Genomic DNA, 12,196 nt, shown 5'->3' with positions numbered 1-12,196 from the left:
GCTGTGTGCGTACCCGCATAGTTTGTGCCAGATTGTTGCTCTTTGATCCCATTTGGGACTGTGGCTCATGAATGAAAGTCCGTGCATTTGTGCCAATAATCACAGGCTGCTGTTCGGGACCATTCGGTTCCGGGCAGACTAAGGCTAAGACTGTCCGGGACCCACCTTTTACAATATCCTCTGGAAACTGTACTTGAGCAGCGATAAACCCTTTGTAGGGGTAACTGTTCTGGCCAAGACCCCAAAGGTCTAGGCTCGAAATGGGGTGTAATGGTAAGTGAGATAGGTGTTGGGTATACCAACCCTCAAATACAATAGAAACAGTAGAACCACTGTCCATTAATGCATCACAAGGCTGGCCTTCAATGATAATTCGGCCTACTGTTGGTGCTCCAATGAGACCTGTAGGAATTTGGTTGGGTGTGGGAGGACCAACGTGGCTCACAGTGACTTGGCCACCTTTTCTTTCTGGCTCTGAAAACCGTGAGCTGGTTCCCTTTTGATTTTGTTGCAATTTTTGCATTGACTGAATTAGTTTTCGGATGACCTTGGAAGAGTTTTCAGGACAAGTGCAATTGGTGGCGATGTGGCCATCTTCGCCACAACGGTAGCAAAATACATTCGAACCCTCTCTGGCAAACTTTGTGGGTTCTCTACCTTTTCGCCAAGAATTCCTTTGGCTCCTCCCCTGAGGTACGGGAGCCGTGGGTGGTGTAGCTTGTTGACTGAGCTGGTGTTGGAGACTAAGAACTTGTTCTTTTAACACATTCATCTCAGGATTAGAACGGGCGGCAGCAGCTTGTGGCACTCCTCCAATTATGTGAGGGCTATCTTGTCCTTTTACTGTTAGCTGCTGCACTTGGCTTCGAAGCTCCTTTATCTGATCCTTGAGGGCATCCATTTCAGAGAGCTTTGGTGTCTTTATGTCTGCTGCACCGACTTGCCGCACACTGGTAGTATGCCGCCTTAGCATTTTCTGATCCTCATCTGCACGTATCTCACTTAGCAGTGCCATGAAGGATGGGGGATTGTGAAGTCGTTCTTTTAGCCGCAGCTGCAACAGCATAATGTCAGACTCAACAGCACCCCGTAACAGCTGCTCAGCTCGTGCACGGTCTCTTAGGGCAGGGGGAACCCCACCCTTTTGAACAGCTTTGGTGAGAGCTTTCTCCAGCCTTCTAACAAAATCTGAAAGTCTTTCATTTGGGTTTTGCTGCATAGATCTGAAGGCAAAATATAGGTCTTCACCTGACTCTGTTGTGCCAAATACATTTTCAATTGCCTCCAAGAATCTTTGAGGGGGTGTATCTGGATCATTGCAGCGTAAAGCTTGTATTATTTCAAGTGCTGGCCCCTTTACACTCTCAACAATCCTCTTCCGCTTCTCCTTGACAGAACAATCACATTCATCGAGCATTAATTGTGCCTGCTCCAACCAGTTCTCGAGTGTCTCTTCCCCAGCAGGGGTGGGAGTAACTCCAGAGAAAACCCGTAGTCGGCGAAACGCATTGTTCTCCTGTGGGGGTCTCACTTTTTCCAACAGTTCTCCAACAGCCCGGATAATAGATGAAGGGTGTTCCTGTTTCAGGTTTGACTCTTGGGAAAGCAAAGGCTCAATGTCTGCTAATGTTTTTCCTTCACTTTCAAGTAGTCTTTTTAGTTTTATGGTAAACTCGTCTGTTTTTTCAGCAGGTTCAGTAAGCAAAGTTAGCTTCCATGGTAATTCACCTGTGTGGGGAAATATTTCTGGAGGTGCTTTGCTAGGGTCGACTGGGTTGCGACACTCACACAGCAGTATGTCAGTATTCAGTTTAGGGACAGATTTTTGGGCTCGGACACGTACTCTGCCGAAAGCTTTAACTGTCTCCATTAACTCTTCAACATCAGCAACACTGGTGTTCATGGGAACTCCACTCACAACAACTGCATGAGCTGGATTTACATTTGATTCGCTGCACCAGGTCTGAAGCTCTAATGGTGGTAGTGAAAGGGATGAGTTGGCCATTTTGGGGAGATTATAATTCTTCTAGTCTTGATTGTAGGACAGTTACTCGGTCTAAAATCGCAGCGGTGCCTCCATTTTATGTAACCACTGTTCTAGTTTTCCCCTATGAACAGCGCCTAGATTCTCTGACCTACACTCTATCAAATACTTTACAATGAGTAAATAGTGTATTAAATGGCAACGGTGTGTGTTGTTAATAGAGTGCGTAACTGAGCACAAAAGCAAGGCTAAAATAACTATAACTAAGACCTAAATGTAGTGCGACTTGGACCTTATACTAAAATAAGAAAGCAAAATGGTAAAGTGGAAAACGTACCAGTTTAATAAATCATACTGGTCAGTAATGAACCAAGGGCAAAGTACAGTTAACTTTAATTACCACACTTAGTGTACTGTTTGGTCTCCGAACTGTTCAAAACCACCCTTTAAACCAGTCTTATACATAAAAACAAAAACCAAGGCTGAATGAATCAAACTGGTGGTATCAACCACACCATTCAGTTCCCGGAATGAGTAAAACCGTCCATTAGTTTTATTAACGTTGCAGGCCTGAAGGGACTCGGTTAGCATTCATCCTCAGAATAGCAGTTCCAATGATGGCGGCTCCCAGAACAAACACGAGGCATGGGTTACTCACCCCACCATGGATTACCAGTTTCAAACAAACGGTAACAAAAGGCTCCGACTCCGGTCCAACCGTCCATTCCAGCCCACGAGCGTGGTTCGGATCTGCAGCTCCAAAATCCAGCAAAACGTTGAGCGAGGTCCGGCTATGCGGCTCCAAAATCCAGCAAAAACTCCCAGAAAAAAAATTCGTAGCTCCAACTGGTTAGCTAAAAATAAAAACAGTCCAAAGCGGCAAAGAGCCAGCCTAGTCCATGAACAGCCGCCGGCCGAGTGCCAGTACGCAGCAGCGAACACGTAAACAGTCATCCAGTTCCCACCCCCGGCCCATCACAACCAATCAAATTGCTTAAACTTGATTTTGCCCTTGACTGACCAGTAGGGTGAAGACAAGTAAAGTTGATGCATTTACTGACGGTAGTAAATAACAAATATTAGCAAACGCTACATTTACTGCATGTTTTAAACCAGCAGAAAATACATATATGCACTATACTGTTATGGACTTTTACGGTGTGTAAAACCTCCAATATGTGAGTGTAGAACATTGACTAAGTTAAGTAAAATGTGACTATTATTGTTTAAAGGGAAAATGTCTACAATGCATTGTATCTAAGAAAATGTTTAAGAAGTATGGGAGAAAAGAGTTATATATATATGTATATATAACCTGAGGGTTACATATATATATATATATATATATATATATATATATATATATATATATATATATATATATATATATATATATATATATATATATATATATATCTACACCACCGAACAAACATATCTTCCAATCTCTCTACTGAGTGAGAGTTGAGCCCCCTAGTGGTCCGCCACAATATGACATTTATAAATATATAATTAACAATATACAAAAACATATATATATATATATATATATATATATGTATATTTAATCTGAATAACATGTAAAATATTTCAGCACCTAATATCCTAGTAGTTGATAGTGTTAGTACATCCACTGACTGTAGAATTACCTGTGAAACGTTTTCACTCAGCCAGAAAACTGCTTGTTGTTGCAACCAAATCCTATGGGATTCTGTGAGAGTAGGGAGTAGCAAGATGGCGGCCAGTGACTTCAGTTTCTCTGCAAAATCAGCACTCCAGTGTATAATATAGCTCAGTGGTTAGCACCTGATTCTGCAGCCGACTCAAACAAACTAAACATGCCTTCTCTCCTCCAATCCCTGCCAGGTTTAGTCCAGAAGGTGGACCAGCGCCTCCCGGTGGCCAACGAGTACCTCCTCCTGTCAGGCGGGGCCCGGGAAGGCGTCCTGGACCTCAACCCGGAGGACCTGGGGGAGTACGCCAAGGGGGCCGACTTCGACCTGGACTTCACGCTGCTGGTGCCCGCCCTGAAGCTCCACGACCGCAACCAGCCGGTGACGCTGGACATGAGGCACTCGCCGCCGTGCCACTCGTGGCTCAGCCTGCGCCTGTGCGACTCCAACGTCCTGTCGCGCTGGGGCATCTGCTGCCAGGAGGAGAACGGGCTCCCCGAGGACGAGGAGGAGGAGGAGGAGGAGGAGATGGGTGAGTCGGGAGAAGTGGGACCTTGTAGAAACAGGAAGTCAGCGAGGAGGGGGATAGGAAAGTGAAGGCGTTGGTGACGGGAGGCTGGAGTAAATGGAGATGAAAGTGTTGCTGCAGCTCAGGATGAGAAGACTGGGAACAGATTGGGTTTAGTCCATGTTTTCTTCACATAATTTGATGCTGTGATGCAATTTGGACGGACAGCCTGCAGCAGAGGGGTTGTTCTTCATATTAAAAAAGAAAGAAAAAGCTCACAGATAGGTTAAAACTCAGGGAAGGGAAAAAAAAAAAGCTGGAGAATTCAACTCTCAAACATTCATGAGCAAAAACTAAGCAGTCGAAAGTGCAAGATAACACAGCGGTTTGCAGATTAGTCTACAAAAATCAATCTACCGCACGCTGGTAAGTGTGCAGCTCGGAGGCTGGGGGAAAGTAATGACATTTATTGATATGAATCTCTTTCATTTTCAGCAGTTTGCCAAGAAGCATCGGTCGGGTTTTCTGGATGTTTAATAACATTTCCCACAAGATCTCTGGGTGCTGTAATTGCTGAGGCGGGGGGGAGGGGGGGGGGGTGATTAAATCAGGGTGGATGACAGATCGTGTCAAACCAAATATGTCCCCGAAAGATGAGAAAAATAAATCCACTGTTTAACGTTCAACTTGTCTTGGAGTCTCACCTGGGACACCTTCCCTCTTTCTTTGCCTTTCAAACGTTGAGCTTGTCCTACTTTTTTGTTTACGGCCCCAAACTTTGATGCATTTTACTGGAAAGTGGTACATAAAGTAGTGCTCATTATCAAATTGAAGGAAAATAGTCACAAACGCAGTTTTTTAACGGCGTCTCATGCGTTGGTACTCAGCCCTCCTGAGTCAATACTTTTGTAGAAATTGGTAATGAAAGATGGACGCGCCCAGAGAGACGTTCAGATCAACGCTCGTCTTCACCTCTTGGGGTTTGAGTCCCACAGAGAACTAGCTGATGAACGGATGTTGCAATTGGGAGTCGTTAGGGTCATCGTTGGCTGGGCTTACAGGGGAGATGTTGTGATCACCTGCATGGAGGGGAAAATTGGAAGGAATCGTTTGATCACAACATCTCCCCTCTGTAAGCCAGACCAATGACCCTAATGACTCTCCACTGATAAGGGATGGACCATTCCAAAAAAAGGAAAAAAGAAACAAAGCAACTGGACTTGTTTTCCGTAGTTGAAGACATTTCACTTCCTCTCCAGGAAGCTTTCTCAATTCAAAAAGTCTGGAGTAATGTGGAGTACCAAGCTTTATACCACTACCCAAACAAAGGCCTTGTAATGGCTTAGATAACATGCAAATTCTACAGAAACAGGTCCACCCCTTAGTAATGGGCGGTCGTTAAAGCCATTAAGCCAGCAGATTGAACCTAAACTGGTCCACTCCTCTGTTACGAGGAGTCGTTAGGGTTGTTATTGGCTTGGCTTAAAGGAATGATGTTTTGATCACCCATATGAGGGTGAGAATTGAGGTGATGATTGGCTGGAATTAATCCTATAGCTGTATTGTAAGTTTTTGAGAGTTGGAACCTAAGGCCCCCTCCTCTGTTCAAGGTTGGTTTTTCTCCCCTAACGTAGATGGCTTCCTTCACACCCCAGTAGAATGACCATGACCTGGATGACTGAGAATCTTCACCAGCACAAGCGGTGGACCAGTTTGGGTTTAATTTGCATGTTATCTAAACCATAACAAGGCCTTTCTGGGCAATAATATAAAGCTTGGAGCTCCACATTACTCCATACATTTTGAATTGAGAAAGCTTTCTGGATGGAAAGCGAAGCGTCTTCAAGCTTCAGAAAAAAGTCCAGTTTTGTTTTTTAACTTTTTTGTTTGGAATGACTATGACCTGGATGACTGAGAATCTTCACCAGCTAACAGCTAGCATTTAGCTCAGGCTAATCATGTAGCAGGATTATGTGGAAATATTTAGCAGGGGTCAGTCAGAATTCATATTTTGGCCGGTAAAAATATACTTGGCTGGGTTGATTTTTACATCTACCGGCCAACTTGGCTGGTGAATCATGAAGTTAATGTCGGACGCTGCCTACAGCAAATCATCCTGTCACACAAGTCGCTGTTTGGCCTTAGCTCCCTCTACCTTGGCTATGCTCCCTCTCTCTACTCCTGGTTACTCTCTTCAGCGTCCTACTTCTTCCCAGCTGATCTTTCCATGAACACACTCCTCTACCTCCTTCTCAACGTTCCTTCCTGAAGACCCACAGAGGACCCGTCTCCTCCCCGTCTCCCTGATAGCGTTAGCTTTAGTTATCCGGTCATCTAAGAACACCTCCTGGCCCCCCGAGGAGCCTGTCTCCTTTCTTCCTCTTCCTTTGTCCTCCTCGTCTTCCTCGCCACCAGTCACTCTGCGTTAGGGGTGTGCAAAATAATCGTCCTGGCGATGCATCGCGATTCTAATTTTCGCGATCTACTGCATCGATTCTTGACGCCGGGTATCGATTATTAATTTAAAAAAAACAATAAATAAAATTGCATGAATGGTTGGCAAACTTCAGCCAAAAACAAGTGGAATACAACTTAATTGGTTTAAAGGACCACTGAGGCCTTGTAAACGGCACTGATTATCCTTATTTTGTTATTTTAAGTTTTATAAATCCTAAGCACTTTTTGTCAGTGTGTCCACTCAAGTAATAGTACTATTTGTGTCCAGTAACAGTAATATTTGTTTTCATGGCAATACCTCCAAAAGTCGTTTCAATAAATACAGCTATGTATCAATTCAGTTTCTTTCCGTTATGTATAAATTGAAGACACTATCCAGATCATACACAGCCAGTCAGCCACTGGTAACGGCTGTATTTTTTTCTAACAGTGTTCAGTGAAAATATCGCGATGCATTGCAATAATTTAAGTATCGTTATGCATTGTGATAGAATTGGATCGTGGCATGCGAATCGTGATTGGAATCGAATCGTGACTTCTTTGGCAATACCCACCCCTACTCTGCGTGCCACCATCCTGTGTTCTCTGGCACACATGTGGGGCAGAAGTAGATGAAGAGACAAAAGAGAATGTCGCTTAAGTTAGGCAAGTATGCAAAGGTCTAAAAAAGTAGTTGCTCACCTAAATTAATCTTAAACTGTGATTAAAAAAACGTCTTTACTTCTCAGTGTGGGAACACTGCAAAAAAGGGAACTAAAAGTAAGTAAAATCTTCTTAGAATTTGTATATTTTTCCTTGATTTGAGCAGCTAAATAAGATTATTTGCCAATGGAATGAGAATTTCTACCCCTAAAATAAGATAATTAGCTAAACTGCACTTGAAATAAGATGATAGAGATGAATTGTTTTTATTTTAAGTACAAAAAACTTATTCCATTGGCAAATGGTCTGATTTACCTGCTCAAATCAAAGACAAATACACTTATTTCAAGAGGATTTTACCTACTTTTAGTTCCCTTTTTGTTGTGAAAATGAGAGGCGTCTTTATGTCGACAAGTGTCCGTTAGGTTGGTGGTGTGGGATTAAATGAAATAAAAATCTAACGGCCTCTGCGGAAAGTGTTAAATCATTCGGATCTTTTGGTCAAACTAAATGGGTTCAGCGGTTCATTTAATCCAGGGGTGTCAAACTCATTCTGGTTTAGGGGCCGCATTCAGCTTAATCTGATCTCAAGAGGGCCACACGAGTAAACTCATTGCAAGATTAAATATAACTAATAAAAGTGGACTTGTTGTTGATTTTTATTGTAAATTAATTTCACTTTTACACAATATATTATGAATAACCTCAGCGTTTTTGAGAAAAGTATGTGCAATTTCAACAACACTTTTACTCAGTTAAACATTTACTTGTGCATTATGCATAAGAACTGATCACAGTGATTGTAAAATGTTGAAAAACATTTATTCAAATTTTATGGAACTTAATAACACTGTCCTGCAGGACAAAATACATCAAACAGATAAAAATTAAGAAATGATTTAAAATCAAATTTCCACATCTGAAGCTCAGTGCTCCCATCTGCTGATTAAACCACAGCGCCCCTCGTGGACAATATAGGAACTGCATATTTTCAATTAAACGAAGGACATGTTTTTTTTCAATAATTGTTTTATCATTCTCTTTCTTTTATCTCCTCTTTCTTTCACCTTTTCTTTTTTTCTTGTTCTTCCTTTCCTCTCGTACTTTCCCATTGTAGTGTCCATATCATTTGAGATAATCCCCGCATGAATCATAATTAGGGCTGGGCAACGATTAAAATATTTAATCGCGATTAATCGCATAATTTGCCTGATTAATCGCGATTAATCGCATTGTATTTACAAACTCCAAGAATGAATTCAAAAGTAGTGTAAAGAGCACTTTTATTTTAATGTTCTGCTGCCATATGAACAAAAGTGTTGTAACATTTGTAGCACTTATCAGTAACACATATTTAGTGTAAAGCTCAACTTAAACATGTAAAACAAAAAATAGCAATAATAATAAATTAAAGCTTATTGTCACTGACAGGGAATTCTCTTTATGAGGAAAAAATCTACCAAAGACAGGCAATTTCTGAGGTAACAGCAGGGAGCAGCATTACCATTTTATGTTCAATACCAAAGTTTAACTTGGCAGTGGTTACAACTAACTTGTTTCTGTCATATTCCATGCTGGAAGAACTTTAAACTGAAATGCTTGCTAACTCGATATGCTTGCGTTTATTTGACGTTGACACGCGGTTTTTTGTTGTTGCTTTCTCGCGTTCATATAGTGAATGGCAGGGAAAAACAGGCAAAAACACATGGATACTTTGAAGCGAGAAGCGACTTCACCGACGGCGTCTAAGCAGACCCCCCCCCCCCCCCCCCCCCCCGCTCTGCTCCGCACAAAACTTGTTCCGTTCGCCAACTCACCGCCTCGCCTAAGCAAATTCCTGCGGGAAACACCGCCTTCCGCATGTCGGCTTTGTTTTTTTCCGGCCAGCACCTTTCTTCCTCTTTGAATCTGAGGCTGGGCTGACAGCGAGGTTATTAGCGCATTATCGCCACTTACTGTTCTGATTCAAACCCCTACACCGCAGCAACAGACCTTCACAAATTAAAAGCATGTGAGCAACATGCGTTAACGCGCGTTAAAGAAAATATCGCCGTTAATAGTCTAATGAGTTAACGCGAAATTAACGCGTTAACTTGCCCAGCCCTAATCATAATAAAACTATTCACATTTATTAATTTAAGCGGCGCACTATGGCAAAAGCAGTACTGCTCCACTTGTGAAAGTCAAATCTGACGAGCTCTTTATGGAATTAAGACAACAATTTTTATTGCTACATTCCCAGACAGGACACTGGATAAAAATAATGAAAATGCATTTAGCCAACGGGCCGGACTAAATTGTTTGACACCCCTGATTTAATCTGTGTTTTAGCGTGTTTGACGCACGATGAACGAGCTGTTTCACGTCTTTACTCACCTGTCGCTGGTCGGTGTCTCTGCCCCCCCCCCCCCCCAGCTAAGGGCTCCATCCCCTCCCTGGGCTCTCCTCAGGCCCTGGACGGCTGCTACTTCTCCCCCAGCTTGGTGACGGACTGGTTCTGGCGGGTGGTGAGCGAGGCGGTGGCCGAGCTGAGGCGCAGCCCCCAGAGAGGCATCCCGACCCCCGAGCGGCTGGAGCGGAACGGACCCCTGACCACCATCATCCTTCAGGTACAGACCGTGGGGGGGTAAATAAGCGGAGGACGCTGCCGGGGGGGCCACGAGAGCGCTGAGCGAGGCGTTGCGTTGTGCTCCTCCCTGCAGGCGGGCTCCAGCCGGGTTCTGTACGACCTGCTGCCGGTGGTCTCCTTCCGCGGCTGGCCCGCCGTGGCCCAGGGCTGGCTGACGGCCAACCACTTCTGGGACGGCAAAATCACCGAGGAGGAGGCCATATCCGGCTTCTACCTGCTGCCCTGCTGCTCCCCGCTGGGCGGCCGGCCCGACCGGGAGTGGAGGCTGGCCTTCTCGCGCACCGAGGTGAGGCGGGCCATTTTGTTTCATCGCTGTCTTTTAGACTTAGACTTAGACTTAGACTTTCTTTATTGTCATTTTGTATACACAGAGTGCATACAGAACGAAATTTCGTTTTCACACAGCTCAGAAATATTGCAGTAACTCTACAGGATACCTTGCAGTGAATTACAGTACAGGATAAAGTGCAGTGATCAATCGCAGTCACTTACAGGATAAATTTCAATTTACTTCCGGATAAAGTGCAGCAGTGAACAGTAGGCAGTAGAAATGTAAACAATGTAAACCAAATGTAGACAAATATGCAGTAGGGTGCAGCAGTGATTTAAAAGTAGACAGTTGCTTTTACCCCCGGGTGTCTGTTCTAATCCGATTCCTCGCAACCAGGTGCAGCTGAAGAAGTGCATCCCCTTCCCCATGGCGCAGGCGTTCCAGGCGGCCAAGGCGGTGCTGTCCCGCATCCTGGCGCGCCCTCGCACGGGCCTCAGCCTCTACCACCTGCGCACGCTCCTGTTCTGGGCCTGCGACCGGCTCCCCGGGGCCTACCTGTCCTGCGCCGAGCCGGACACCCCCGGCCGCCTCCTCCTGGGCCTCCTGGACGACCTGGCCCACTGCATCCTGGGCAAGAGCTGCCCCAACTACTTCCTGCCCCAGTGCAACATGCTGGAGCACCTGAGCGACGGCCAGGCGCTGCTGGTGGCCCGCAAGCTGGCCCACGTGCGCTCGGACCCCAGCGAACACCTGCGCGCGGCCCTGGACCAGGCCCAGCAGGCGGGCCAGCTGAAGAAGGAGCTGACGGCCGGCGGCGCCACCAACGGCGCGGGCTCGCCGGGCCCTCACCCGGCCAACGGCATCATCTCGCCGTCCGAGGACAAGCTCGCCCAGCGGCTGCAGCAGCTGGTCACCGAGAACCCCGGCAAGTCCATCTCGGTCTTCCTGAACCCCGACGACGTGTCCAGGCCCCACTTCCGCATCGACGACAAGTTCTACTGAGGTACCGCGACTCTGCTGCTCCGTCAGGTCTTAAAAACCAAAAAAATAAAAGAACGAAAAAAACGAATTTCCTCATAAATAAAACATGAATCCAACTAACAGGATATCACCTAGCTTTGTCTCCTAACGAGCTGGCCTTAAGGAGACCAGACGGCTGTAGCTTGGTTTTGGCTCTTTCAGAGACGGCGTGTCCGCGTTTTGGCCTTAGGGGAGTCCAGACTTGACGCACCCGTCCGCAGGAACCTCCCGGTTCAACGCATTTCCGCCCTCTTCGCTTGCTTCACACGGCGGCAGGAGACGGACGAGGAGGAAAAGGAGCCGATTGTAACGCTGGGAGGAGAGCTGCAGAGCCTTTTGAGCAAAGAGTCTCTTTTTTAGACTGCTTTCTGTTATTCACACTCGGTTTGTGCGACTCTTTGTTTCACTTTTCTCAGGTATGCACAGCATTTTGAACCCCCCTGCACCCCAAAAAAATAAAAAAAAAGCCTGCAACAACATTTCACGTCATTCAAATTAGCCGGAACGTACCAAAGAGCCGTGAATTGATCGGCTTCACATGACAAAGGAAGAGACGATTCGACGTACGTGTAGATTTCCCTCCTCCCAACGTCTGGGGCGACTCGGCTGCGGCGCATCAATTCAGCGGCAGGATCAGCTCATCTCGCGGGAATCGGCAAAACAAATCCGTTCGCTCCAAAAGGCAAATGGATAAATGAACGTCTTTCTGAACCGGAGGAAGTGATTCTAGCGGATTTTCATTTTGAACTTCCTCTGATGGGTTTAAACGGCTCTGCAGAGAAACGTTAAACTTTAAAAAAAAAAATCAAACCTATGAGCTTTGAAATTAATTTATTTTTTATTTTTTTGTATTTCACATCATGAAAAGTGTATTTCCTGTACATTCATGCTGGTTGTGACTTTCCCCCTGCATGAAAAAATCATTTTTCTGCCATTGGAAAGTATTTAAAAAGAAAAAGTTGTGATCATAGAGGGCAAAGAAATTAGAGATAAAGTGGAGGAGGAAACAAGT

At 45.1% G+C, this 12,196-nt stretch overlaps 1 protein-coding gene across 2 annotated transcripts in view; it reads left to right on the top strand.

Annotated features, from left to right (window-relative positions):
- Window positions 1-12,133, top strand: part of tmem102 (transmembrane protein 102) — a 40,119-nt gene extending 27,986 nt beyond the window's left edge. For both annotated transcript variants that reach the window (XM_036146697.1, XM_036146696.1), the window contains exons 3-6: window positions 3,851-4,189; window positions 9,680-9,873; window positions 9,967-10,179; window positions 10,561-12,133. In XM_036146697.1, coding sequence (XP_036002590.1) covers window positions 3,851-4,189; window positions 9,680-9,873; window positions 9,967-10,179; window positions 10,561-11,166 — 1,352 coding nt within the window. In that variant the 3' untranslated portion in view covers window positions 11,167-12,133. The remainder of the gene's footprint in view (window positions 1-3,850; window positions 4,190-9,679; window positions 9,874-9,966; window positions 10,180-10,560) is intronic.
- The last annotated feature ends 63 nt before the right edge of the window (window positions 12,134-12,196 follow it).

The sequence above is a fragment of the Fundulus heteroclitus genome, chromosome 14 (genome assembly GCF_011125445.2).
Source record: "Fundulus heteroclitus isolate FHET01 chromosome 14, MU-UCD_Fhet_4.1, whole genome shotgun sequence".
NCBI classification, from domain to species: Eukaryota; Metazoa; Chordata; class Actinopteri; order Cyprinodontiformes; family Fundulidae; genus Fundulus; species Fundulus heteroclitus.
The sequence above is the reverse complement of the archived record's forward strand: the minus strand, read 5'-3'. Positions and strand labels throughout refer to the sequence as shown.